This window comes from Chiroxiphia lanceolata, chromosome Z (genome assembly GCF_009829145.1).
Source record: "Chiroxiphia lanceolata isolate bChiLan1 chromosome Z, bChiLan1.pri, whole genome shotgun sequence".
Taxonomy (NCBI): domain Eukaryota; kingdom Metazoa; phylum Chordata; class Aves; order Passeriformes; family Pipridae; genus Chiroxiphia; species Chiroxiphia lanceolata.
Window position 1 is genome coordinate 38594391 of NC_045671.1, and position 26647 is coordinate 38621037.

The 26647-nt window shown below is 39.4% G+C and overlaps 1 protein-coding gene across 1 annotated transcript in view; it reads left to right on the forward strand.

Moving 5' to 3' along the window:
• The window catches only part of MSH3 (mutS homolog 3), a 104109-nt gene extending 92532 nt beyond the window's left edge, over window positions 1-11577 (forward strand). The window contains exons 21-25 of the mRNA XM_032675236.1: window positions 3865-4051; window positions 4237-4369; window positions 5126-5300; window positions 7260-7327; window positions 10429-11577. Coding sequence (XP_032531127.1) covers window positions 3865-4051; window positions 4237-4369; window positions 5126-5300; window positions 7260-7327; window positions 10429-10439 — 574 coding nt within the window. The 3' untranslated portion in view covers window positions 10440-11577. The remainder of the gene's footprint in view (window positions 1-3864; window positions 4052-4236; window positions 4370-5125; window positions 5301-7259; window positions 7328-10428) is intronic.
• The last annotated feature ends 15070 nt before the right edge of the window (window positions 11578-26647 follow it).

Genomic DNA, 26647 nt, shown 5'->3' on the forward strand with positions numbered 1-26647 from the left:
AACTGTCCTGATAACAGTGTTTTTTGTCTTGCCCTTTTTTTTTTTTTAATTCTGTAATTACAGTTTCTGTACATCGTTTTTCTTAGTGTCACTTTTTGGTTTGAATCAGTGAGATCTTGATGGGTATGAAGTGAATGACATGCCAGTATTTTTGTGTGGAGTGTGAAGCATTAGTTTCTTGACAGTGAAATGTTACAAATTTGCACATGGGATCTTCAAAGGAATTACTTAATACCTGTTCATTGCTTGTGGAAAGCAGCCAGAAGTTACAAAATCCAAGTTGGGCTACTTTCATACTCACCATGTGACATTCTTGTTAGAAGTCTGAATGTTTCTGAAATACACAAGGTTTCAAGCCACTTTTGTGGGCAAAACTGAACAATTGTTCTGGTTACACTTTGGGACTGGAGCAGCCATCCTGTTCTTCCTCCATTTGGGATGCCTGTTCTCATCTTCTTGGCAGACCAATCTGAAAATTTTGATTTTTTTAATCTGTGAAGTCTCAGTAGGTGTTGTTTGTTTAACCCAGTTCAATAGGAGAAGTTTAAGTGTTGAAATGAAATTTTTCTAGTGTCCTTCCACTCGTGTCAGGATCAATATCAAATTTTTCTGTTGTCATAAACAATATCTTCAGTCGCATCTTAATACTCACACTTTTGCAACCATTTGTTTTCAGCAGAGACCACACAAATCTGCAGCTGGGAAGAGTATTTTCTGCAAAAAAACTCCCAAAGGATGCAAAACAATTGTTGTGAGATTTAAAAAAAATAAAATTAACTATACATTGTTGTTCAAAAACTGGTTGTAGAGAACAGTGTCATGTCAGAAAAGGGATGAACTGCAAGGCAGGAGCAAATCTAATCCTTTCTTTTTGTAAACTAGTTATTTTAATTTAAATTACTCCTGTTCAAATGTAATGATCCTTGAAATGACATTTCAAAGGGTTTTTTGTGAGAGAGTAACTGGAATGGTGAAGTTACATTATGAATTTATTTTATTTGTGTTGTTTTCAGTGTTATCTTTGGATCACAGAAAGTGATTCTTGTTGATGCTGAGAGTTCTACACCTTATTCTCGAAGAAAAGAGTAATTTCCTTTTAATGTTAATTGTTCTTAAATTGGGTTTATTCTTCTGTAACACACACTTGGTTTTATTTCTCCAGTAAGTATTTTAGATGAACTTCTAAACTCAAGTGGATGTTACTGAAGTGAAGGTGGAAATGTAATTTAAGCTGCTTTTTTTTTTTCCCAGCATTAAGTATTTTATAAACTAGGAATCAATAAATAGCATCAGGATGTTGACAACTGCATGAAAATAATGGTTTTGCAGTCTTGTTTTCCAGGATTCATTTGGTGATATGTGGCTGGGTTTTTTATCAGTGGGAGCTCCTGGGCTGCCTGTCATTTTCACAAGCAGTGTGAGAGATTCTCACTAAAATAAAAGTATAATAAAATACCTGACGTCCACGCTGTGCTCTTAATTTGATAACCAAACTATTTAAGAGCATGTTGGATAACTTCTTTAGAAAGGTAGCACAGTTATATCATTGAATTTATGCCGCAAAAAATTTATGAAAACATAGCCTCCCTGTTGTTTTTTTCTGAGGCCTTTGACAGGAATCTTTGCTACTTGAACCTGTCACTGAAAAGAGATAATGCCTCCCATTTTTTTACAGTTTACATAATAAATGTGTTGAACATCTTAAGATGAAGAGCTTTTAATTATATAAAATTTGGTTGGCTGTCAAAGAGAAGTTATAACAAGTGGCTTCCAGCCAAACTACGTCTGCTGAGGAGGGATGGATCTCTTCCCAGCACTAGAGAGGCACTCATGGGCAGAATATTATGGGGAAAAGTTTAATGTTTTAATGTATAAAAACATTTAGGAAGCAAGATACATTAAAATGGAAATTTAAAGTGACTAAATCTTGTAGAAGTTTGCAGGGATTTATTATGGCTGTTTTAAACATGAAAAAAAGGTTGTTTGAGCAATAGGGGTTTAGAGTCGAATACTTTATTGTATCAGGAAATATAAAGTTAGGGAGCAGTGCCTTGGTTTTATAAATGCAATCATCGACGTTAAAACATTTATTCTTGTTTTTGGGGTAATATTACTTAGCATTTGTGTATAAAGAACAAGTATAATTCTTTTAATGTTAAGGACAGAGGCAGAAAGAACAATTTTATCCATTTTCAAAGGATGACATTTAGGAGGTTTTATGTCATTTAAAAATGACATTTTAATCTGTAGATAAGCCCTAGTCAGATTTGAATGTTTTAAGATGCTGAAAAGAAAGGCTTCTTTTGCAGCTGTTTCTAGCAACAGGGGAAAGATAATGCTCATTTCTGTTTGTATCTTGAACATTTAGTGTGAAAGTTCTGAAAATTATTTTTGTGAATGCAAATTATATACAAAACAACTAAATTATTTGACTCTCTGGAAATGTTACAATCCAAAAGAAAAATAGATCTGAGAGCTCTCAGTGTAATCACCACAGAACAGCTTGTTAGATGCTGCCTCTGTGATGAAAAGACATAAATAATGAGAAAATAATAATACTGATAATTTTAGGATTGGAAACTGAGGTTGAAGTTACCCGTTATGGAGAGACATTGTTCAAACATAAAAAGTATTTGTCATTCTGGTAAACGTATTTGTAGTTAATAGTGTTAAAATAGACCAATTATACTGTCCTCTGTAGATCTGTGCAGGAAGGGGGATTGTTTGATTTTACAGCAGGACCTTAAATTCTTCAATATAATATTAAATTCTTTAATATGTTCATTGTTCTTAACGCAGCATTTAAAAGGATTACAACAGTAAGTGGCTTAATAAAATGTTAATTTTGCAATGCCTCAATATCCTGAATTATATATTTAATTCAGAAAACACAATGTACTAAACCCATGAGTCAGTTTTCCTTAAATCAGTATGGTTTGTATGTAATTATATATTGGCTGATGAGACTGAATAAACCCAGTTTTACATCCCTTACCGGTGGCTGGTGATAACCTGTCTCAGAAGGAATGCTGTAAAGAGATTAACGCAATTGAAAAGTATTAAGTGGAAAAAGAAAATGTTCATTCTTCCAGGTGGAAGTGTATTAATTGAACAGGTAAGGAAAGCTGCAGAAAAAGAGAAGAAGTGGACTAACTATTTCATCAGGTTTCTGAGATGAAAACTGCAAATTCACAATTTAAGGTAGAATTTGAAGCTTGAGGGTTACATGAGTCTGAAATGGGGATAAAAGAGTTATATGAAATGCGGAGGAATTTGTGCGTGGGGAGGTCACCTGCTGGAGGCTTGGCAGCCCAAGGACAGCTGTGTTTTAAAAGAATGAGGAGGAAAAATTTTAAAATCTCTTAAAATCATGTTTAAGTATGCTGGTATTGTATACCTGTGTAGTTAGGGGAAATAATTGTCTAGGGGGCTGTTGTAATTTCCTGAAGGAAGTAACTGCTCTGTGTGTTTGTATGCAAAAATACCTGGTCACATGAGTGCCCACTCCATGTGGAAATGCCAGTATCTGATATTTTTGGGTATTATTAGCGTTAGAAACCATACAAATTAGATGGTCAAAGTAAACCAAAGAAGTAAAATTCATCTTTATAGCTACCTTTGCTGGAGTTCTTCTTATGAGCTGCTTGGCCTGAATTCCCAAGGTCCTTTTCGGACTGTTTGTGAAGGTGGGAAAATTGTGTGCCGAGCAGTTGTTCTGGAAGGTGAATGTTCTGGCTGGGTCCTTCTGCTCTGCTTGGAGCAGCAACAGGAAATTTATATCAAAATGGTGTCATCATCATGATTTTTTTTCCCAGCATTACCTGACATTTTTCACAAGTTGGTGTGTTCTGTGTCCCAATGCAGAATGGGTGCAGCAGACAATATCTACAAAGGCCGAAGTACCTTCATGGAAGAACTGACGGATACTGCCGAGATAATAAGAAAAGCCACGCCAAGATCCCTGGTGATCCTGGATGAGTTGGGCAGAGGGACAAGCACACACGATGGAATTGCCATCGCTTATGCTACACTTGAACACTTTATTAGAGACGTAAGTGTTCATCTGGCTGTGAACACTTTTTCAGCTTGGCAGGCTGACTTTGGCATTTCCTTGTAGAAATGTGGCATGTCTTAGTTCATAGCAAAGTACTGTGGATAAGGAATACCAGTTCTGTGATGCTGTGTTTAAAAAACAATTAGAGCCAAACCTTGTTATGTGTCTATTTGTTGTTGTAGGTGGAGTCCCTGACCCTGTTTGTCACTCACTATCCCTCGGTTTGTGAGCTGGAGAAACTGTATCCAGACAAAGTTGGTAATTACCACATGGCTTTCCTGGTGAATGAGGAGGAGGAAACTGGTGAACAAAAAGGTGCAGTATAAACCTGAGTGAGTCTCAGGCACTGTAGGTATGGGCATAAATCAAAATTGTTGTGATAATTGACACCTCAGTGTGAACGCAATGCATCCAAACTCAGAGTGTCAGCCTTATGTGTCACATGTGTCATACACACATTTTGGGGGAACTGAAATCCATTTCTCTCATGTTTTACACAGGATGACTGAGCAAGGTGAAAGATCCACCCAGCCCAGCATCCAACTTTCCACAGCAGCAGAACACAAAGGATTAGGGAGCAGGGATTAGGGATCAGCAGCTCCTTCTGAAAGATCTTGCTGTGTGCAAACATTTGGTATTTATGGGCCTTCAAGGGCAAGTTGTGTTTCCTGCTGTTTTGTATTTCATGTTTTGGATTTCATTTCAATGAGACTGCCCAGTTTATTCTTGTGTATCCTTATTGTCTTCATCCTTCTGTGTCAGGGAGATCCAAAATTTGGTGTTCTGTGGACATCAAAACACATTATTGTTTTGGAACTGTTTTGAAACATATACCTTCACTTGATGGTACCAGTTCTTGAATTATAGGAGGCATCATAAAGGCTTGTTCCCTGAATCATTCTTGGAACTTTTTATGTTTTCTTTTTTTAATTGCCATGCTATTTGCCATTAACTTTTCCCCTAAATAATGCTTAGTATTGTATTATGTGCTTATATTGTGAGCTAATCAGGACAGGGAACTTCTGTATTTGCCTCATAGAGGAGGTTTTGACTTTGGTTTTATTTTTTTAGGATCTGAAGTTGAAGAGAATCCTGAATTTATCACTTTTCTTTATCAAATAATTAAAGGAATCTCAGCAAGGAGTTATGGGCTAAATGTTGCCAAACTGGCAGATATTCCTGAAGAAATCTTGAAGAAGGCAGCTCACAAATCAAAGGAGTTGGAGAAAATAGTGAATATGAAAAGGTCAGAGCAATTGTTACTTTTTTAAAATTATTTCCTTCTCTAATGCCTACTTCTGTTCTCACAAGTGATCCTGAAAATATTACTTAATTTAATTTAGGAAGTATCTTTCTTACTTTGGAACCTGAAACTGTGTTTGCATATTATAGTATAGAAGGGAACGTGGATATTCTTCTTCTGACTTAACTTGAAAATATGTATAATATATTTTAGTTGCTCCCCAAGCAGTCCAAATTTTTACTAAAAGTTCGGGGATTTTAACATTTTTCTGATATCCAGTTTTCATTTAGGGTGTATGTACCTTATATATTGGACTAGTTATGAAAATTTGCATATACATCAAATAGCATAATCCTTCTAAATCTCGTAACATTGTGTACACAGTTTAGATATAAATATTTACTATATTCATATTAATTTCTACTGGGAGTTTTTTTGTTATTATTATTTTCAGTGGCAGTCCTATGACCAAAATTCAGATAGCCTCTCTAGGAACATAATAAATCAAGATCTTGGTTGTCTGTGACTGTAGCTAATCCTGACAGAATAATTTCATATGAGAACATTGTGACTACTAGTTATTTATAGGTGCAAACAGTTATTTTGAAACTCAACAGTTCTTGGTGCTTAACAGTGGTTCTTATCCCCTTCTAATAAAGCAAAATAAAAACATTCTATTTGAAGGTACATGGCAGTTTATGGGAAAAATAATGTGTTAGCTTATGTTAATTGGAAATAATAGTCCATAATTGACAAAAGTAAAACAACAAATTACTAGCAATATCTTAACTCTGTTGTTATAGGCTACATAGGGTTCTGAAATCAAGAAAAAATTCTTCAGAAAAGTGAGAGCTGGAAGGCCAGAGTTACTGGGTAATAAAGCTAAAATGTGAAATAATTTCATTTATCTTTTTCTGTAAAAATTTTGCCAGCATATTACTTGGACAGGGTGCAAGAAAGTTCTAGCATGTCTTCATTGCTAAAAAGGGTGTTAACTGCATACAAAACCCATGAGCAATAAAAATAGTATGGGATGATGTAGTTGGAAGCCTGATTTAGAGTGGTCAGAGAGGGGATTTGAGGGCTGACTGAGCAGTAGTAATTAAGGGACTTGATTGTCCCATTTTTCAGCCTTTGGATCTGAAAGCTGCCATCTGTATTTTAGTTTTGGTAGGTAATTTGTTATATTCTCAGAGTGGAAAAGGACAAATACTTACTCTAAAACTGTGATGAGCCCTTTATCCTGTCTCATCACTAGGGCCAGGGAGTCCCTGTGCCTTCTTCCCAAAAGAGATGTTAACAACATTAAAAGTGGGTATGGTACATAAAATAACCATGGTCTTGCAAATCAACCTCAGACCTGTTCTTTGCAATGCATTTGTGCTCTCACAATACGCATGGGCCAGATGCCTTGTCTTATTTTTTTAAATCACTTTCATATTATTTCAGAAAATCCACTGGGTAATTTCATCCAGTTTTGACATCTTTGTCATCAGAAATGTGTGCTATCCCATTTTAAATGTCTTGTTATTTGTCACAGCTCTTATAAATCAAAAAACACTAAGAAGAAAATCAGAATGATGTGTGCACTCATTTATATTGAGAATGCCTTTTCTCTATGATTCTACAAGTGCAAATTTATAGGGACTGAGTGATGAAAATTAAACAGTGCCAACTACAATGCTGTTTATTTAACATTTTACTCTTTCTCAGTGTTTTGTATCATTTTGTCAATACTTCTGGTACTGTAAGTTAGTTACAAAGTTAATTTGTTGGCTGTCCTAGAGCAGGAACATGTATCTTAGAAAACATTAACTGGCTGTTTGAAGATCACATAACATTTTGAGCTGTGCTATTTTTAACTATGTATAAAATTTTGCAGATGACTGTAGGGCTTTCAAGGTTTGATGTGCTTCATTTAAAAACGTGCCTGTATTTTGATTATTTTTTTTTCTCTTTCAGAAAGAAAATGAAGTGTTTTGCTGAAGCGTGGAAGATAAATGATTCTCAGGAACTGCAGAAGTGGAAAAGTATGTGTGAACCTGAAGATGAAAGAAAGGGCAGTTTTTAATCCTCAGATCATGGTTAAAGATGGAAGATATTGGAGGTGCAAAATATATAGGTCTGGAGAGTAATAGATTCTATCAGGGTGTAGTTCTGGTGCACTAAGTTGACTTTTTTGCCTTCTGAGAGATAAGAGATGCTGCATTGTGTGTAATTTTTCTCTCTCCACATCCCTTCCGTTTTCACCCTTCTTCTTAATTGCAAAATGTCTACTGGCATTGGATCTAATACATTTAGAAAATATGAAAAAAATTACTGATAAATTATTAGGTAAATATTTTATAAATAAAATAATGTGTTTCATCTTTATTGTACTTCAAGTTCTAAAGAAATATTTCTCTGTGTTAGGAGAATGTAACTGAGTCTCAACTGTGCTGTACTGGTAAGAATGGGTACTATTAGAGAGACCTTTTTTCTTGTTACAGTGTTAATGCATTTAAAATTCACTGGTTTTTTAGAGCACCCTTTGCTCCTGATCTTGTCCCTCTCTGGCATGGTCTGGATAAAGACTTAATGCCGAAAATAATCTTGGAGTATTGTAGGGTGAGTGAAAGGGGCAATTCAGACTGTGCAGCTGGTGCAGCCCCAGTGCTCTGTCACGAACAGAGCAAAGCTGAAAAATACAGAAGTGTATTTTTATTTCTGGTTATCAATGCCAAATTTCACATGGGAACATGATATCCAAATTGTTTTTCCCTTGTAAATAACCAGGTTAAATATGTTGCTGTGAAAATGGACCATGATGTTGGCGGACATATTCCTGAGGGACTGACCCTGTAAAGGGACCCACACTGGAGCAGCTGCTGAAGGACTGCAGAAAACTTTTTTACCTGCAATTTTTTTACCTGCAATTTTTTAACTGCTAATGTTAAACAGACACTTCTGTCCAGGTTCTTCAGATGGCAAAACATCATTTAAACAAATACTTTGCCACTCAAATAGCAGCGATCAATGTGAGCTCCTCCTTCCAGACCCTGCAATGCCTTGACTTAAACTGCAAGAGCTGAAGAGGAAAATTAGCCTTTCAGGGTGTGATTACACACGTGTGTTTATCTAAACCAGACATTGTGGAACCTAATGAATGCAATACTCTGTTATTAATGTGCACAGATGCAGGGCTTTGGATCTAAAGGCCTCTGACCAGAGGCCTTTAAAGAGAATAAATGAGCCATTGCTAAATTCCTGTATGTGCTAAATGTGCTTTTAGTTGTTTCCCTCAAGGGAGCAGTCAGACTATGCTCTGACAGGAAGAAAAAAGACCTGGATGCAGTGAAAAAAGTGAAGAAATACAATTAAGTGTAGATGTGGTATTGCTGTTTGCTCATACTGTTGAGAACAAAGCAATCACAGCAGCGTTGTAATGTCTGTGATCACACTGGAAACAACTGCTCATTTCTAGCCCTGCTGAATCCAGCAGTGGAGGTTATCTTGCTATCCCAGTAAGGTTTCTTGTAGACATACAAGCTAATTACTAAAGCTGCTGTTTTATTTGCTGTCCTCAGAGACGGATGAGAAGCTCTTCTTTTTTTATTTTTAAATTATTATTATTATTCTTTTATTTGCAGTTCCAGCACATTGCTGCACAAGTTGGCAGCCGGTCACTAGTGGTGTCCCCCAGGGATCAGTGCTGGGCCCAGTTCTGTTTAATATCTTTATTGATGATTTAGATGAGGCGATTGAGTCCACCATCAGCAAATTTGCAAATGGCACTAAATTGGGGGGGAGTGTCGATCACTTGGAAGGCAGGAGGGCTCTGCAAAGGGACTTGGACAAGCTGGAGAGATGGTCTGATTCCAACGGGATGAGGTTCAACAAGGCCACGTGCCTGGTCCTGCACTTTGGCCACAACAACCCCCTGCAGCACTACAGGCTGGGACAGAGAGGCTGGAGAGCAGCCAGGCAGAGAGGGACCTGGGAGTTTGGATTGACAGAAAGCTGAACATGAGCCAGCAGTGTGCCCAGGTGGCCAAGAAGGCCAATGGCATCCTATCATGGATCAGGAACAGTGTTGGCCAGCAGGACCAGGGAAGTGATTCTTCCCCTGTACTCAGCACTGCTGAGGCCACACCTGGAGTGCTGTGTCCAGTTCTGGGCCCCTCAGTTCAGGAAGGATATTGAGGTGCTGGAGCAGGTCCAGAGAAGAGCAACGAGGCTGGTGAAGGGACTGGAGCACAAGTCCTATGAGGAGAGGCTGAGGGAGCTGGGGTTGTTCAGCCTGGAGAAGAGGAGGCTCAGGGAAGACCTCATCACTCTCTACAACTCCCTGAAAGGAGTTTGTAGCCAGGTGGGGGTTGGTCTCTTCTCCCAGGCAACCAGCAGTAGAAGAGGGCACAGTCTTAAACTGTGCCAGGGGAAGGTTAGGTTGGACAGTAGAAAGAAATTCTTTATAGAGACAGTGATTGGCCATTGGAATGGGCTGCCCAGGGAGGTGGTGGAGTCACTGTCCCTGGAGGTTTTTAAGATGAGACTCGATGTGGCACTCAGTGCCATGGTCTAGTAACCACAGGAGTGTTGGATCAAGGGTTGGACTTGATCTCAGAGGTCTTTTCCAACCCGACTGATTCTATGATTCTAAGATTCTATGATTAGGCTTCATCCTAGAAAGAATTTAAAGTACAGTATTGGTAGTCGAATCATCCTGGAGATGTGCCCTATTTTTAAATCAGAGTAACAAAATTTTTGTCTGTGTTCTGAGTCAACAGGTTTTATTCTGTAAGTTTAAGGTGTAAGGTTAGAGAAAAGTGGCCTGTGCTTAGATGGGTCTTTGTCATAGTGGGAATTCATGCTAGTCTTGGGTTTGCTTCAAGAAACGAGTGTTTAAATCTTGTTATCTAAATATTAATATTTTTGGAAACCTGCATAAGGCATTAGCTCCTACTGCTGTGCCAGCGCGGTATTGACGTGGTTAAAATTTAATATTCATATGAAAAATACAGCTTTTTGCTATACATCAAGGTACAGTCTGCTTGAAAAACTTCTGCACTTCATGGGTTTTACCCCTTTTTTTAAAGGTGATGTTTATCACTTTTGTGAGCTTTTTCATTGTTCTCTTCTCTGTTCTTAACAGAAAAATTTTAATGCCTTTGTCCATCTTGTCTTGAAGGTGTCACCTTCAGAGATCACAGTGCCACAGGTGAGCAACAAAAACTGGCAGAGCATTTTGATGGGAGAGAAGGAGAGGGAGGGCTGGGTGCACTGTCACTGCCTTTGTGTGTTTGGTTCTATAAAAAAGTCCTTATGGAATACGCAGAGTAAAATACATTACCAATACAATTACCTCTATTGCTCACAGACAACATCTGTCACTGAAGTAATTCTCCAGAGGATTTCTCTTTGTGTTGCAAAGTTTTCCAGCAGTATTTATAGAAATTACATGAATATGCCTACCACATATGTTTACAAAGTGTAGAAATCAATTTAAAGATCACTGCAATGTCAGCTCGGTCAGGTATTGCGATAAAGTGTGTTTACTGCAATGAAGTTAATGTTTATTTTTGAAATCTGTCTGAAAGTAAATTATCCAAATATTTCTACTATATGTAAAATTATTGAGAATTTGATTCTATTCTTTTAGTAGAAATACCTTGCTAGTTCTGATATGTTTCCTAGGGAAATAAAGGTTTGGTGGATTGTGTTGCACTGAGAGAAGTGGGACTTCCTTAAGGTATATATATATATATACCTTGCCTAGACTCAGAGATAGGCAGAAAGCAAAGGATATTTTCTTAATTTCTTAAAAATCTTAAGCAATTTCTGAAACAATAGTCTTGACTTGTAAGATGCAAGGCCTTGCAGGCTATGCTGTGTATTTTCTGAGACTGGACTGGTTTAAGCCATACGTGAACTGTGGGGAGAAACATAAGGCATTTATAGTTTTCAAATATTTATGTTCTTTTGAACTTGCAAGGAATCTGTAATTTATTTTTTTTTTACTGCTCTCCTTCCAAAAGTTTCCATGTAAGTGAAAGTGTTTTTTCAGGTGTTATAAAGTAAGGTCATTTTTATTTAAAATACTGGTAGCTGCCACTAGTAATAATAATAATGAAAAATGCTTCTGATGTTAATGGAATTTTTAACCCTTTTTCTTTTATTTTTTAAGCAGTCACTTTTTATTGTGCTATAAGAAAATGGGTGATTCTTGGGAAAGAAGGGATTGGAAAACACAATATGCAGCAAATATCAAATGCACAATCTGCAATAAAGAAGTAGAAATCAATGTTGTTGGGGTTTTTTTAATTGTAATAATCCAAATATCTAGGGTGACTTAAAACTCAGAGTGTCCTGAATACTGGGAAGATTACTAGATATAATTATCTCAGTCTTATGTAACACTAAATAAAAGTTTCAGTCAAGTACTGAGCTGTTCCCTCTGCCTACATACTGAAATATTCTTCCTTGCATATTCCTTCTGCTCAACACATTAGAAATTGACTCTCGTCTTCAGGCATTCCAGAACACTTCATGCATTGTATGAGCACATATTTATAGTTCTTATTCAGAGGAGGAGGGAACAAACCTCGGTCATGCCCCTCAGAGGGCTGGGATGTTTAGTCAACTTGGATTTCCAGTGCTGGAGAGGAGAGGAGAGGGAAAGGTCTGGTTTTCCAGGCTGATCCACCACAGCGGATGAAGCCACAGGTGGGATGCATAGGGCAGGTGTTTGTTTTGCAGTGGGAAGGCTGAGGATCCTTCTTAAGGTGTGTCCTGGCATGGGACAGCTCCAGCAGCTGGTCAGACTCCGAGTGCCTGGGACACTCACTCAGTGGAAAAACAAGGGCTTTGGAAGGAGAATCAGAAGGGAGTGGGGGATAATCAAGAATAAGGCCTCAAACCAGCATTTTTGTCTGGGTTTAATCCAGTCTACCCAAAAAGTGCTTCGTGGGGGAGTGATAATTTGGATTTTTTCTTTCAAAACTGATCTCAAAGCAATTAAGTTTTAATAATGCTAAGAATACAACACCAAGGTATGCCAAGCTGGCTTTTCCAAGAATATTCCCAGCTCTTAGGCAGCACAGGGTCCAGTGGGACCACCCTCCTTCCCCACGGCTGGTATCTGTCATGTTTATGCTCGTCTTGTTTGTGTTTTATGCACACCTTGAGTTCATGTCATTGCACAGTGAAGTATTTCTGCATAAAGTGAAATACTGCACTCTATTTTCAGTACTTCACCTAACGCAGACTCTATTAATGCAATTAAGTGTTAAAAGAGCTCATCTTCTATGCAAGTTCCTATTCTTAATAGCTCCTACACTGGAAAAGAAAACTTTGCTAATCCTTTAATTAAACTACAAACTAAATCTGTGTAGCCTTTTGACACATTTATTTGAGTAGCAATTAAGTCTTAGAAGTGATCTGTGGCTGATGATATGTTTGTTCTGTCCCACAAGCCACTAGGCTGAGAAGCTACAGCGTTCCTTCCCACCTTTTCCCCAGCAGTAGGACAAAAATCTTCACCCGATTCCTTCAGGATGTAGCTTTTTTCCCCCTTTTAACTGTTCTAACAAGTTTTGCATTCTGTTCTTCATATCCACCGATTGTTTCTCATCTGGTATGTGCTGCAACCATGTCATTTATCACTGCCCTTTTAGTCCTCCTGATAAAGATGGAGGGTCTTCAACAAAAAAATAAATAAAAAATTTTATTAATTTAAACTTTATTTAAATAAAAATTTAAATAAATGTACGCTTTTCTCCGTATGGCAGCTCCTTGCAACTAATTCATTCTCCCTCAGGAATCCAACTGCTCCAGTGGAAGCTTCCATGGTGCTCTGGATTTTATGTTCCCAAAAAGTGAGTGAGAAGGTGTTCCATTACATGCCTTGTGGTGCTGTTCTTTAAGCCAGTATGTCCTGCAACCTCTCATCTCCCCCAGTTTCTGTACAGACCTGTCCCCTCATTCACAGTCAGGTGCAGGATTGGTTGCACCAGTCCACTGTAAATGAGCTGCTGAGCTGCACAGATCCCTCCCTGCAGGAGTGTTCCCCTTCGCAAGGGTGAGTCAGTTCACCCTGATCTGTACCACACCCTCAATTCCAACAGTTTCATTTTCAGGATCCCTTAAAAATATTCCCAGGGATTTCAGCAAGAGTCTATTTAGGGTCAGAAATTGGTATGTTATTTCCCTTGTGTTTCATCAAATCTCAGCCGACATCCTCTGTATAATTTTGCTTTTAACTTACATATTTAATTATTCCTGCTTTCTGTATTTTTGAAATGTAGGTGAGAGAATGATGAGAAGAATTTTGACTCTTCTCCCACCTTTACACAGTAATCCTTTAATGCTTTGCTTATTACCACTGGATTGGAATAAAGGAATATCTGACTTCCTAATTTCAGGTCTCAACCTTGTTTGGTCTCTCAGTTTTAGATTCATGGAGTTTTAAAGTGAGTTGGTACCAAGTGCCTATGTATCAGTTTACTTGAGCTTGACAGATCTCTGTGGTCACCATTAAGCATTTAAAATTTTTCCCTTTCCTTTCCTGTTCCATTATCTTTTCACATTACAGAGGGGCTGCCTTGTCAAGGACTTCACATATAAGAATCTAGGCACTGCATTTGATCTGGGTGTGCAGGTGAGAAAATGATGCTTGTTATGGGACCTGAGGTGATATAACCTTTTCTTTGCTGGCAATACGAGGCAGGAGTATCAGAGTAGTTTATAAGGTTCCCAACAGGGAGAAGAGATGAATTATTTGCAAGAACAAATCCTGGCCCTGCACCAGAGCCAAAGCGGTCTTATCACACACAGGTTATGAGCTAAACAGTGTGGTGAGTGCTTGCCTTCAGGTTTACAAGCTGTTGTGAAGAAAGTTATGGAAATACTTAACTGCTTGGAAAAGTGCAGGTTTTGCCTGACTCTGTTTTTTCAGAATCCAAGGGCTGTACGTGTGGCACATGCCTTTTGACTATCCCAGGACAAGCCTTGTGACTCACTTCAACTCCAATCTACCTCACACTTATGAATAAACTCCCTTGGATAGTCAGACCTCCATACTGTTTTGGAATTTACAGTTTTGTGATTGGAAGTGACTCTCCAAAAATAAATGGGATTATAAATGAACTGAGGGTAGGATTGCATTTATGGACCATACAATATTTTCAGGTAGTGCCATCCAAAAGCCATGAAAACAGGATGTTTTTGTATCTCTGTGAGCCTCTGCTTTATAGATGAGGTTGGGCAATTTCAGCCAGAGGGAGGAAAGCTCTGCTTTTCCCCTTGTAATTGGGATGATGTTAGAAATCCTTACTTGAGGCACAGTTGTGTTGTGAGATAACAAAAATTTGTGTGTGGTTCATCTGTGCACATCCACACCTGTCCATACTCTGAAAGACACGTTCTCACCTCTCAGAAGAAATTGTTTTGCATATACATTGTTCTTGTTAAGTTATATTCATTCTGTAGGCACCCATTTAAAAGTTCCCATTGGACTGGATCCCTGGAAGTGTCCAAGGCCATGTTGGACGGGGTTTGGAGCAACTTGGGATAATAGAAGGTGTCCCTGCCTATGGCAGGGGGTGGTGTGTCCCTACCTATGGCAGGGAAGGGCTTTAAGGTCTCTTCCAACCCAAACCAGTCTGGGATTCTGTGGTGAACTTCCCTTCACTATGTGGTTCACCTGGCTTTTCAAAAATTAGCCATTTGTGTGAAAAAGCCTCGAACCAGATTATACCACACTGGTGGATTCACTTATGCAGTAAAACTCGTACTCAGACCACTCAGTTCCAGTGTCACAACATGTCGCAGCAGCCAGAGGTGACACCGGTCAGTCATTCCTGCTTCCCGTGTTCATTCCGAGAAAAGCACAGGACTGAGGGGTCCTTTTGCTCCCCACAGACCTCCATGTACATGAATTTTCCATCATGTTGTTTTTCCCCTCCCTTGCTGAGCTGCTGAAGAGCTTCAGTGCCTGGCACACCAGGGTATGACATTTTTGAGCACTGCTGCTGGGTTGTGGACAAAATCCACCCCTTTTAGAGGCCCAAGATCCCTCCTACATCTCAAACACAACCAACAGTAATTCTCACTGAGAGACAGCTTGTCTTTTTTGATTCTTACCAAAGCTTTTTTTTCACCCTCTCCACATTCACTAGGAATTCATATTGTGCTGCAAACAAGTCACAGTTCAAGGACTTTTTTTATTTTTTTTTTTTTATTCTAAATGGAAAACAGTCTCTTGCTATGTGCAAAGTGAGAGCTTTCAAGAGGGCAATTTATTATGACCTTCATAGAAAATACAAAACTAATGTATGAAGCTCTCAGCTGAGGGTTGTTTGTGTGCTGGAGCAGTTCACTCACTGCTTCACCTCACAAACAGGAGGTAACAGTCTCTCAGTCATCTCCTTTAAAAGCAGACACTGTTTGGATAGCATTGACATCTCTTTCATGTCTGTGCAAACTTGTCAAGGTAAATCTCTCTTAGGTGCACAGAATGAGTATTTTAAACATTCATGTAAGCAACAGGATTATCCACTGTTTGCAGCCCAGAACTGGGGTTTGCCAGCAGAAATCCAGGTTCTCTTTGCTGCTCATTCATCTCCCAGAGGGAGACAATGCAGGTCTGATTCAGGGTGGCAATGCAGTGAATGTTCAGTATTTGCTTTCTGGTGACATGCCTTGTAAAATGGAAAGAGGCAGCTTCTAAAGCCAGTGGTGAATGGATAGAGGTTACCCACCTAACTATTCTGAGCTGAGATCTCCCTTACATAAAAACATGTTATACCAAATCTTTATTGCTGGGCTCATTTTCCCACATCATTTTTCAGATACGGAATGATAAAAAAACAGGACAAGGTTTCCATGCCAAAGCACATGTTAAAGGCCAAAGGGGCCCTCTTTGCACACAGAGCAGGACCTGGGAGGAGAAAATGTCCAAATGTGCTCCTTGATCCTTGGATGCCTGCTCTTAGAATCATTAAATCACAGACTGGTTTGGATTGGAAGGGACCTTAAAGCTCCATCTTGTTCCACGCCCTGCCATGGGCAGGGACACCTTCCACTATCCCAGGTTTCTCCAAGTCCTGTCCAGCCTGGCCTTGGACACTTCCAGGGATGAGGCAGCCACAGCTTCTCTGGACAACCTGTGCTAGGGCCTTACAACCCTCACAGGGAACAATTCCTTCCCAATATCCCATATAACCCTGCTCTCTGGCAGTGGGAAGCCAGTCCTCCTTGTCCTATCCCTCCATCCCTTGTCCAAAGTCCCTCTCCAGATCTCTTGGAGCCTCTTTAGGCACTGGAAGGGGCTCTGAGGTCTCCCCAGAGCCTTCTCTTCTCTAGGCTGAACACCTACAGCTCTCCCAGCCTCTTTCTTGCCTTCTCCCCACTAAATTCTTTCCTCTGACAGCAACAGCAGAGTTGTTGTGTGCTTTGCCCAGTCTAACACTCAAGAGGCCCAACAACCTTCTCCAAAAGGTTGGTCTTCCTCAAAATCAGTCACAGATGGGGACTATGATAAGTGGCATATTAGAAGAAACTTCAGGTCATGTTCCCTGCCTTTTTTAAGTTCTGTCCTTTCTATCTCTTTTAGAACTTATTTCCAGTGAATACTGAGGACTGTGACAGCTGGGGGCACTCAGGATGGGGGGAGGTGAGACAGCCATGACTGCTCAGGGAACTCCTTTCAGGCTGGTTCTGCTGATGGACCAGGATTCTCCACCTGCTGCAGGGGTTTTGACAGGAGTCCATTTATGGCAAGTAATTTTTATGCTGAATAATTTTTGTGCCAGTAGAAATGTGTGAACACAGAGAAAATAATGTGGAGGAGGTGGATCAGGGCAGCCCCGAATCCTGCAGTTGTGTAGAAAGGAAGAATTCCGAGTGCCGCTTAAATCCTGCTGGCAGCCAGGATTCCTGCACAGCTCCGTGCTGCGGGAGGAAAGTTAATGATAAACTCATAATCTCATTGCTTTACATGAGGGAGAAAGTGCCATTGTTAACACATAAGGGATAGTTTGTTTTGTTTCTAATTTACATAATTAGAGATATTATCTGTTTTGTTCTTAGTAATCTTGAGAGCCTGGCTGTTATTTATGCTGTTATACCTGCGAATGAGATAAAGTCTGTCTCTGCTTTCACACCTTAAAAAACCACATTTTTTGCCTCTTGGGAATGAAGTCACTTTCTCTGGATTTGTGGATCACTCAGGGCAGAAAGCAGCAGCTTCCCCAGGCAATAGGTAATGGTATCACTTCTCATCTGCTCACCCCTCAGTCATGAATTGTGGACAGTGCAGTGTAAATCAGGAAATAGATCGTGGAGTGGAAATAGCTTCAGGCTGAGCCAGACCAGAAATCACCAACCCCTGCCCAGGCTTGGGTGAATGGCTCAGGCAAAATCAGTCCTGGATGTTAAAAACCCCAGGGTGATGCCGTGTGCATCTTCCCCAACAAGGAACTAAGAATCGTAAACTACCAGAATGGTTTGGGATGGAATGGACCTGAGAGATCATCTCATTCCACCCCCTGCCATGGGCAGGGACACCTTCCACAAGGAGTAGCAGAAGTCGAGATGGAATCTGGGGTAATTCTCTGTTGTTGGGTGATTTTTACATGTCAGTGGATGCTTTTGTAAGAGAGACAGAAATTGATTCAAGGTACTGATCTGGACTGTGATGTTTACAAAGCACACTGCTTTCTCTGCAGAGCTGTACTTGTGATGCAGAAGTACAGATAAAATCCGTAATAAGGGAGACACATGGTGAGTAACGAGGAGAAGGGCTACAAGCTGGGCAAAAGTAGGTGAGATTAAATTGAAATAGTCTACAGCACTCATGATGGAAATTTATGTAGCAAATGAAAGATGAAGATAAGCTTTCAAGGCACAGTGCAAGCTCTGCTGCAGGAATATATGCTGACTTTTTTTTTCCTTTCCCCCCTACTTTTCTGGGTTTTTACTTTTGCAAAGCTTTATTGAGAAATAAATCTGAGAAGATTGTCAGACACCAAAACTACCTTTCCCCAATTAACAAATCAGTTTAACCTGTTCAGAAGATTCGCAGGTGAATTATTTCAACAAACGACACAATACAGAGATTCATTATAAAGGTCACAAATGAAAAAAATTACCCTCTCTTTCTCCTGGTTTCATAGTAGAATCTTAGCACTTAGCAAAGTGCAAGATGGGCACTTGAAATTTCTTGGTGTTGTCGAACCATGGAGGGAGGGGAAAGTTTTCACAGTGAATAAAAGGATTAAAGGGATATTAGCTTTCTTTTTTTCAGCATATGGAAGCCACAGCATCTTATAACTCAGCTAAAGTTGTTAAGAACTGAAATCAGCCAATACAATACCATCTCAAGGGTCCCAAGATGAGTTTTTAATGCATTCTGCAAATAGAATCATGTTGATTTCTTTCAGAAACAATGAAAAAAATCCATCTACTCTTGCTAATAAAATCACAGTATGTCTCACTACGGTTACAGGCTGCAAATTGTATTTATTTTTCACAAAATGAATTATATTATGTTGAGCTGCCCAAGTGAACAATAGTTATTGTTGGGAAATAGGTTAAGATAAGTTGTACAAGCCACACTTCCTCCCTTAGAGTTTCCCAAATTGAAATTGCAGGTTGCAGCTTGGGGACAAATTGTACCCTGAGCTCTGGAAGCAATGGGATATTCAGTCCTGGCTGGTTTCCTTGGGGTCTCCATGGGAGAAAACTGCCCTGGGCAGACCCAGCCCAAAAGTGTTTCCTGCTCTGTCCCAGGCCCATCCTGCAGGAAATGCCTTTGTTGTTGCTGATGCTGCCCAGGGTCTGCAAAGGAGCAGTTACAGCTGCTCAAAGCCATCTCCTCTGCCCCTCCCGTGGCTGCAGAGCCCCTCAGAGGCGGCTGTGCCCACTAAACCCCTGACAGAGCCCCTATTGCACTCTGACAGCACAGAGCATGTGAATCCTTTTGTGTGTGTGCTTCTGAGCAGACAAACAGCATGGAAATGGTGTCTCCTGCACAATGCAAAGCACCTGCTGGTTTGGCTGGTTTGGCTCAGAGCACCAAGCACAAAACAGCAGCCCGTGCTCCATGCTGGCATCACCTCTGGTCCCTCTCTGGGCAGGGACCCTCGGGCTGGTAGCAGCTCTAGACTCTGCAAACTCTTCTCTGCCTTTAATGCCATTAAAAAAACCACATCCCCTCCTCCCCAGACAATTAGCACAGCAGCACAAGTCTCTTCTTACTTTGTGAATAAAGCACATCAGTACTTAGGTTTTCCTTGCTGCCCATATGGCTAATCCAGCACAGCAAGAGGAGCAGAGAGAAAAGAGTTTTGCACTCACTGGATAAAACACAATTTCCAGTGAACATGTTAGATGTAACAGTGTCAGTCAGTTGGAGGAATGTGACTGTAGAAAGAACCCATTTGCAAGGGACTGTTTAGTTTTCTAGAGAAAAAAAAAAAAGTTGTTCTAGAAAGCAACTTTATTGAAGTTTATTCAAAACTTCCCAATGTGTTTAGGGAATTTCTCACAGGGAATGAGGAAGAGAAGCTGTTGGAGAGCGCAGCTGCTTCTCCCTGACCCCTCTTAGCAGTTCTTCAGCTGGCAGGAGTGTCAGAAGTGTCTGCTGGGCTGCAAGGAGGAGACAGACACCATCCCTCGGGTTCTTTCAATTAGTTATTTGGGATTATTTCACCCCCCAGCCCCATGTGTCCATGTCACATCTACTGCCTGAAATATGTTGGAGAAAAGATGGCATGAACCATTCTGGCATCGTCCCCCAATTCTTCATGTGCATGAGGTCCTTTTCCTTATTCCTTTTCTCCTCTCAGGCAGGTAACTAACTGAACAAAAGTTAGTAAGTTCAATGTTTTCTTCTGCAGATGTTTACTAAATTGTTTGTAGTGTGTGTTGGCCATTGGCCATTGCCCTGTGCTTTCAGGAAGTCATTTTAATCAGTTAATAAATATATATAATTTCTGAAGTAATAGTCATTTATCCAAAACACCTATGAACTGATTATTCTTGCTGTTCAAAGTCACCTTCAACATTATTGGCAAAAGAAGGTCATATATAAACACTCTCTCACTCCTGCTGTGTTATTTCCTACATGAGAAATAAGCACTAAAACAATGTTATAGAAATGCCAGCTTTCTTCTGGAAAGGAGTTATCAGAAAATCACAGAATATTCTGTGTTGGAAGGGACCTGCAAGTATCATTATTAAGTCTAAGGTATGTCCTGTGAGCTGGGTTCACCTAGTATTTTAAAACTTAAGTTTGTCAGTGAGGTTTTGTTGGTAATTAATGCAGGTAAGGGTTTAGTTTCATTAAATGCATTTATGTCCCTTCCAGAAACTATTTCATGTCCCCAGAACTGAATCTGGAATGACAAAATGGTTGGGGTCGGAAGGGACTTTAGAAACCATCTAGCTCCTATCCCCTGCCATGGGCAGTTATAGGTCAAGGGAAAACTGCTAAAGGTGAGGTGAGCTGATCACTTGCAGAGATGATGTGGATCATCTGGGAAGAAAAATCCAAAGTCTTGGAGATCTGAGCCTGCCCCAGGAAGGGAGGGGATTAACTCTTCAAGTCCTTCCAAGCTCTTCTCTACTTAGTGTGAGGTTTTATACACACAGGACTGGATAATATATTGCTGCATCACGTACCAGTATTTCTGGGTTTTAGCAATTGTTGTAAGAAGCCCTGTGATTTCAGGAGTCAAGGGGAGACTGGATTCCTGCAAAGCCCTTTCTCAAAGACCAGAGGGTATAAGTGAGATTTTTTCTTTTTTTGGTCACAATAGGAAAAAAGCATTTGAAACTGCTTAAGAACAAAAAAGATCAGAGGGTGTTAGTGCTTGTAAGACACAAGTATGTTGTTGTCTTCTCTGTCTCTCCACTTAAATTATAAACCTAAAGCAGTTACCTAGGTCTTTCCAGCACAAGCTTTACCCCCACTTCAAGCATTTGAAGCAGAGATGTTGAAGGGGCTGTTTCTGGTAATGATTTTTGTGGTTTGAGGACAAGGGGAGCACTGAAAACTGTGGACATGGTCCCAAATGCCACCATACCCCAACCAGTTCCTTTGGGGGAGGCAGGAGGCTGCTGCAACTCTTCCACCTCTACGTGACATGCTTTGCTGCATTATGACACTACATCTCCACTGGTTTGTTTTTTCTTGAAGAGTTTTAATTTTGAGTATATGATTCTTTTTACCACAAGCTGTGTTTGGTCAAAACTTCCAACATAATTGATTATAATGAAAAATGTGTTTGGGGAATAAACTCTTGTTTCTAATGCAAATAGATTCATATTTCTGCTCTTCTTTTTTTTTTCTCGGTAGATGAGCACTGCAGAAAATCTGTGCTTAGCTGTATTTCTGTTTGATTAATTAACAGGATTAGCTGAGAAAAGGGTGTTTTATCAGTAGCAGAATAAACAAGCACTTATTTTCCTGAGTATTTTCTATCTGAAGTGTTTTGGTCCATCTAGGAAGAAAACAGCAAAGAAAATGACAACAGTGAATATTACTAAGAAATCCAAATGAAACCAGCATTATTTGGTTTCATCCTTGTCTACCAAGCTCCTTTACCCAACTCCTTTCCTTGACTGCTCCTCAGTTGACCTAGTACTTCTAATTTTAACAGCTATTCTGATGCATATATGTTAATAGACTTATATAATTTATACAGTACATCCCAGTCAGGCTGACAAGGTACAGCTCACAGCTCACTTCAAGCTGGAGCAACAATCCAAGAAAGCAGAGCATAAAATTGGTGTGAAGAGAAATGAAATCAGAACAATAGTTTTTACATAAATTATATACATTTCATCTATATTTCATATCCATTTTTATGTAATAACTCAATTTTAGTCCTATCTGATGGCTCTAATTTTAGGCAGTTAGTATCTTTTATCTTATGGACAACAGTTATAACTGTCATGAAAAAAAGACAGTGTCACTGAACAATAAAACCTTTATATCCAGGTATCTGTGTATTATGTGACATATCCAGATGTGAGTCAATCATTTATCACAGTTTAAAGTGTTCTTGCAGCCATAGATGAACAGGCAACATGATAAAATTAGTCCAGCTGTGATGGGTGCCTAGAGCTCCTGCAGGGATGTAGGTAGGATTAATCACACAGGATCCATTTCATTCCTACCTGCAGTGGAAGGAGCAGAAACCAGCAAGAAAGTCGTTAGCACGTTCGCTTTCAAAAATGCCATTTTCTGAGCGTTTAAATGCTGTCAGAGTCCCAGAGGTGGGCTGGAATAGGGAGGAGATGCAAAATGCACATGCAAAGCCTGTTCACACCTGGAGGATTCCTCAGGGGGCTGTTGGGGTGTTTCTTCCCTTTTTTTGAGCCTTTGCCCGGAGGTAGATGCTCTTCAGTGAGCACAGACTGACCCTTTTACATCCCCCACTGTCCAGACACCAGGCAAAAACTCAGAGATAAATGAGCAACCACTTGCTGAAGTGGATACTTTATAAGTGAGAGCAGGATTTGTCCTAATTGCTCTCTTTCAGTGAATGTGAACCCGTGACTTGAGGGCATAAAGCTCTGTGTCCCATTACTAATTCCAGATGCCATTCACTTACCTCACTCAGAGCACTTTAAAAGCTTTTCTGAAAAGGCGATTGGAAACCTTTTAAGTGGCTATTGGAGGGATTGTGAGGAATAACTCGGAGTTGTTCTCCCCTCCTGCACAGACTCCAAACTCCAGGCTTTTCATTGTACCTGAGAAACACAGAACAAAATTCCCCAAAACTATTTTAGTACATCCTGTGTTTGCCAGGAAAGTGCCCTCCACTCCAGACCTCTCATTTTCCCTCCTTTGGATTATACTGGCTGTCAGCTTGAATTAGAGGGGAGAAACACTGAAATATAACGACAGACTCTCTGAAGGTAAAAAGTCAGTTTTATAGGATGAACAAGCTTAATTATTCATAGTAATTGCCTCAGTAACTGATAACACCTACAGTGTCCAAAAATGTTCCTTAAACCCAATGGAATTAACATGTAAAAGAGAAATGTATAGATGAGCAGTTAATGAAGGTAACTACAATCTGTATTAAGAAAGTGTATATAATACACATATATAATAGAAAGATTTCTGTCAAAGAAACAGAGGCTGATTTTTGGGGATACAAGTTAAACTTCATCAGAGTGAGAATACTGTAGATACCATGGAGAAGTACACAGGATGTATTTTCCATCAGAAGAGGACAAATGGTTGAAAAGTATAATTTCCCTCATCCATTTCTTTCCCAGAGTTTTGGAAAACCTCTCTTTTAGAGATTTCTGCATTAAGTACAGTGGATGATGGATAAGTTTGTTTAAAATCTGAAAACTGAGACGATGTTTCTCACCCACACACTGTGGGTGTCACATCCCTGCTTTACCTGTTCTGCAGGCTCATGTACCTATAGGATGTGTTAATTCCAGATATTTTTTGCTCTCCCTGAAGAAGACTCTAAGGCATTATCTAATTAGCCTTTCCTAATATCTGACAAAACCACTGTGCAGTAGCTATGTCTGATCTTATATCTACATGTGTCAGAAATTTAGAATTATTTCCCCAAAGCCATTAAAAACCACAGCAAGAAATAAACCCAGTAAAGATCACCTCTCTTTTAGTGAAAAAACACACCACTCAAACAAGGAATAATCTCACTCAAAATTCTTGAATATTGAAAATCTAACTTTATTATTGTGAGAAAAATCTCCCTTTTCAATTTATGAAACAGCAAAAAATATCTGCAGGACAAGGAAACTTGCAGCAAGAAATCTTATTGCAGCGCTGGGTGCAATCCCAAGCCACGCGCCTGGAAAAAGCACACGCGGTTTGAAAAACGCGCTCCCTTTGTCCACCTAAGATGTTGAATATTCAACAGGTAACAGGTATTTTACCTTAAAAGGTAATTTTTTGAATTCAGGAGGGGGTGTCACCCTCCCTCGTGATTGATTGATGACGTCCCTCTGCACACAAAGGCCAGCCATGTGGCCAGGGTATATTTCCCATTTTTATATATTTTTCCCTACCCCGACCACGACATTTCCTTGGTGTCAAGCCCTGATGGGGCCTTTCACCTTACAATCTCCATGAGGCACCTAAAATTCTTGAAATTAAATGAAAGAGAAGAAAAAAATCCCAACACCCCCTGCTTTCCACTTAAATCAATTTACTTATAATAAAACCGGATTATTTTATTTCCCATATTATTGATAAAATCAAATAGGATGTCAAATTGGAGCAAATATACATTTTACCTCCCCTCGGTAACACCAGTATTTACCAATTGGGTTGTGTTAACATTCAAAACAATACAACTGACCAAAGAAGACAAAACAAACATAATAATAAAGGGATGAAAACAAATTTTACTTTTTAATGGTAAAATTATCAAAAATCAAAAATATGTTGATTTTACATTCTTAGTATGCATTCAAGAGGAACCTACTTGTGAAATAGATTATATTAATGTATTAAAAAGGTCAAGTGTAATTTTTATATGGATTCAGGCCTTTGCTCACTTTTGCATGTAACAGTAGGGGCTTTGTAGAAAGTACAATAAATGTTATTTTTGTATTGCATTTAAAAATATTTACGCATTAATATGAAGTGCAATTAATACACTTTTTCCTTGGAAAGCATTCTACTATTAATGATGAAGTTACAAATTTTCTGTAAGAGTTGATATAATTGTAGATGGATATTGTGTTCATTTTTTATTTTTTATTATGTTTCTCAGCTTTTTTCCTTTTTCTTTTTTTCTTATTTTCTTTTTTTTTACCTTTTTTGTCTTTTTTTTTCTTTTTTCTTTTCCCCTCCAAAAATTGCAATCCAAGCAGCTATGAAGGTTTTCAGCTGAGAATGTGAACAACATAAACATGGACTGGGAAGAATGTTCATTATCAACAGTGGGTCAGCAATTGCAGACACCTGGTATCCACTTCCCACCTGTCCAGAAATCCCCCAAATAAAAGGGACTGATGTTAAGCTCAATTTCCTTTCTGTTGTTAAACAAGTCTCTTGTTTGGTGTATCTCTGCTTGCATGCGAGGGGTGATAATGTTGGCTTAGATCACTGTTTTCAGGGATGCTCTGCCTACAGCCTTTTAAGATTATTTTTTCTTGTTGTTACACACATTTTCTCCAGGCCTTTTTACAGTCCCTGCTGCATCTGAACGGAGTCATTAAAATGGTTTTCAATGGATTGCATCTGTATCAAAAATAAATGCAATGTTCTCGTACAAAGGCATTGATTCAGAATTCTTACATGATCTGGAGATGATGTGGGTACCCTGCAACGTTTGATTTCTGTTAAGAGAACCGTGGATTCCATTTCCCATAAAGCTGATTTTTATGGTCTGTGGGTCTGCCTGCCCTCAAAGTCAGGTGCTGCACCTCTGAAAGCTGCTCAGATACATAACACATTAAATGTCTCTTTCAAGGTGACTGTGGGGAATGCAACTTCTGGATCATCAAACCTGTTTCTATAGAATTATGCATCCCTGTGGCAGATTATTTGCAGGCTTCATGCCAGATGGATAGAATTCTCTGTATTAGTAACAAGCCTTGTAAACATCACAATTTCTTCCCAGGGTTACTTACTTATTCTGGATGGCACCCACTGCACTCTCTCTTTCTTCCAATCTGTGGGGCTTACTTTTCTCCAAGAAATGAGTGCACTTTAATATTTTACACATTTTCCTATTTCTATGCCAAAATATGAGAGCATCTTGACAAAATAAGCAAGGAGTTATTTTCATTTATACTCAGTTCACATGGAATAAGAAAAAAAAAAAAAGAAATTTTATCCTACTATGTCTTTTTAATTCTAAAGCCATTTTCCCAGTTACCAAGGGCTTTCTTAAACTTAGAGTAATCACAGCCTGTGTCTGCTGAACCCTTTGCTTTCAGCAGCTCAGCCATCAGGCTGCCTCTCCTGACTCACATTTGGAGAACATTATAAAATCTCTGTTACCGCATGCCAGTGTCTGGAACACTGAAAGTACTAATTTAAAATATCTCCCAAGAATGTTGAGACAGTTTCATGCCTTGGCAATTTGTGAGCTGTAGGACAATACTCTTCTTAAGGGCACCACACTAATCACAGGGTCTGTGAAATTCTTGTTACACAGCTCCCAGAGCAGGGGATAAGGGAGTAATCTCTGCTAACTTTAAAATTCGGGGCTCAGCTCTGACGGTCGTATTCCCACTAAGTGAGTGTGTATCTCAGTATGAAAATTGTAGCCATGTGAAGGAAATTTTAAAATGTCTTTTTCACTATGCTTGCATCTAGAGCTTAGCTTATGTTTGTTATCTGTATTAAATAAAATACCCCTGGA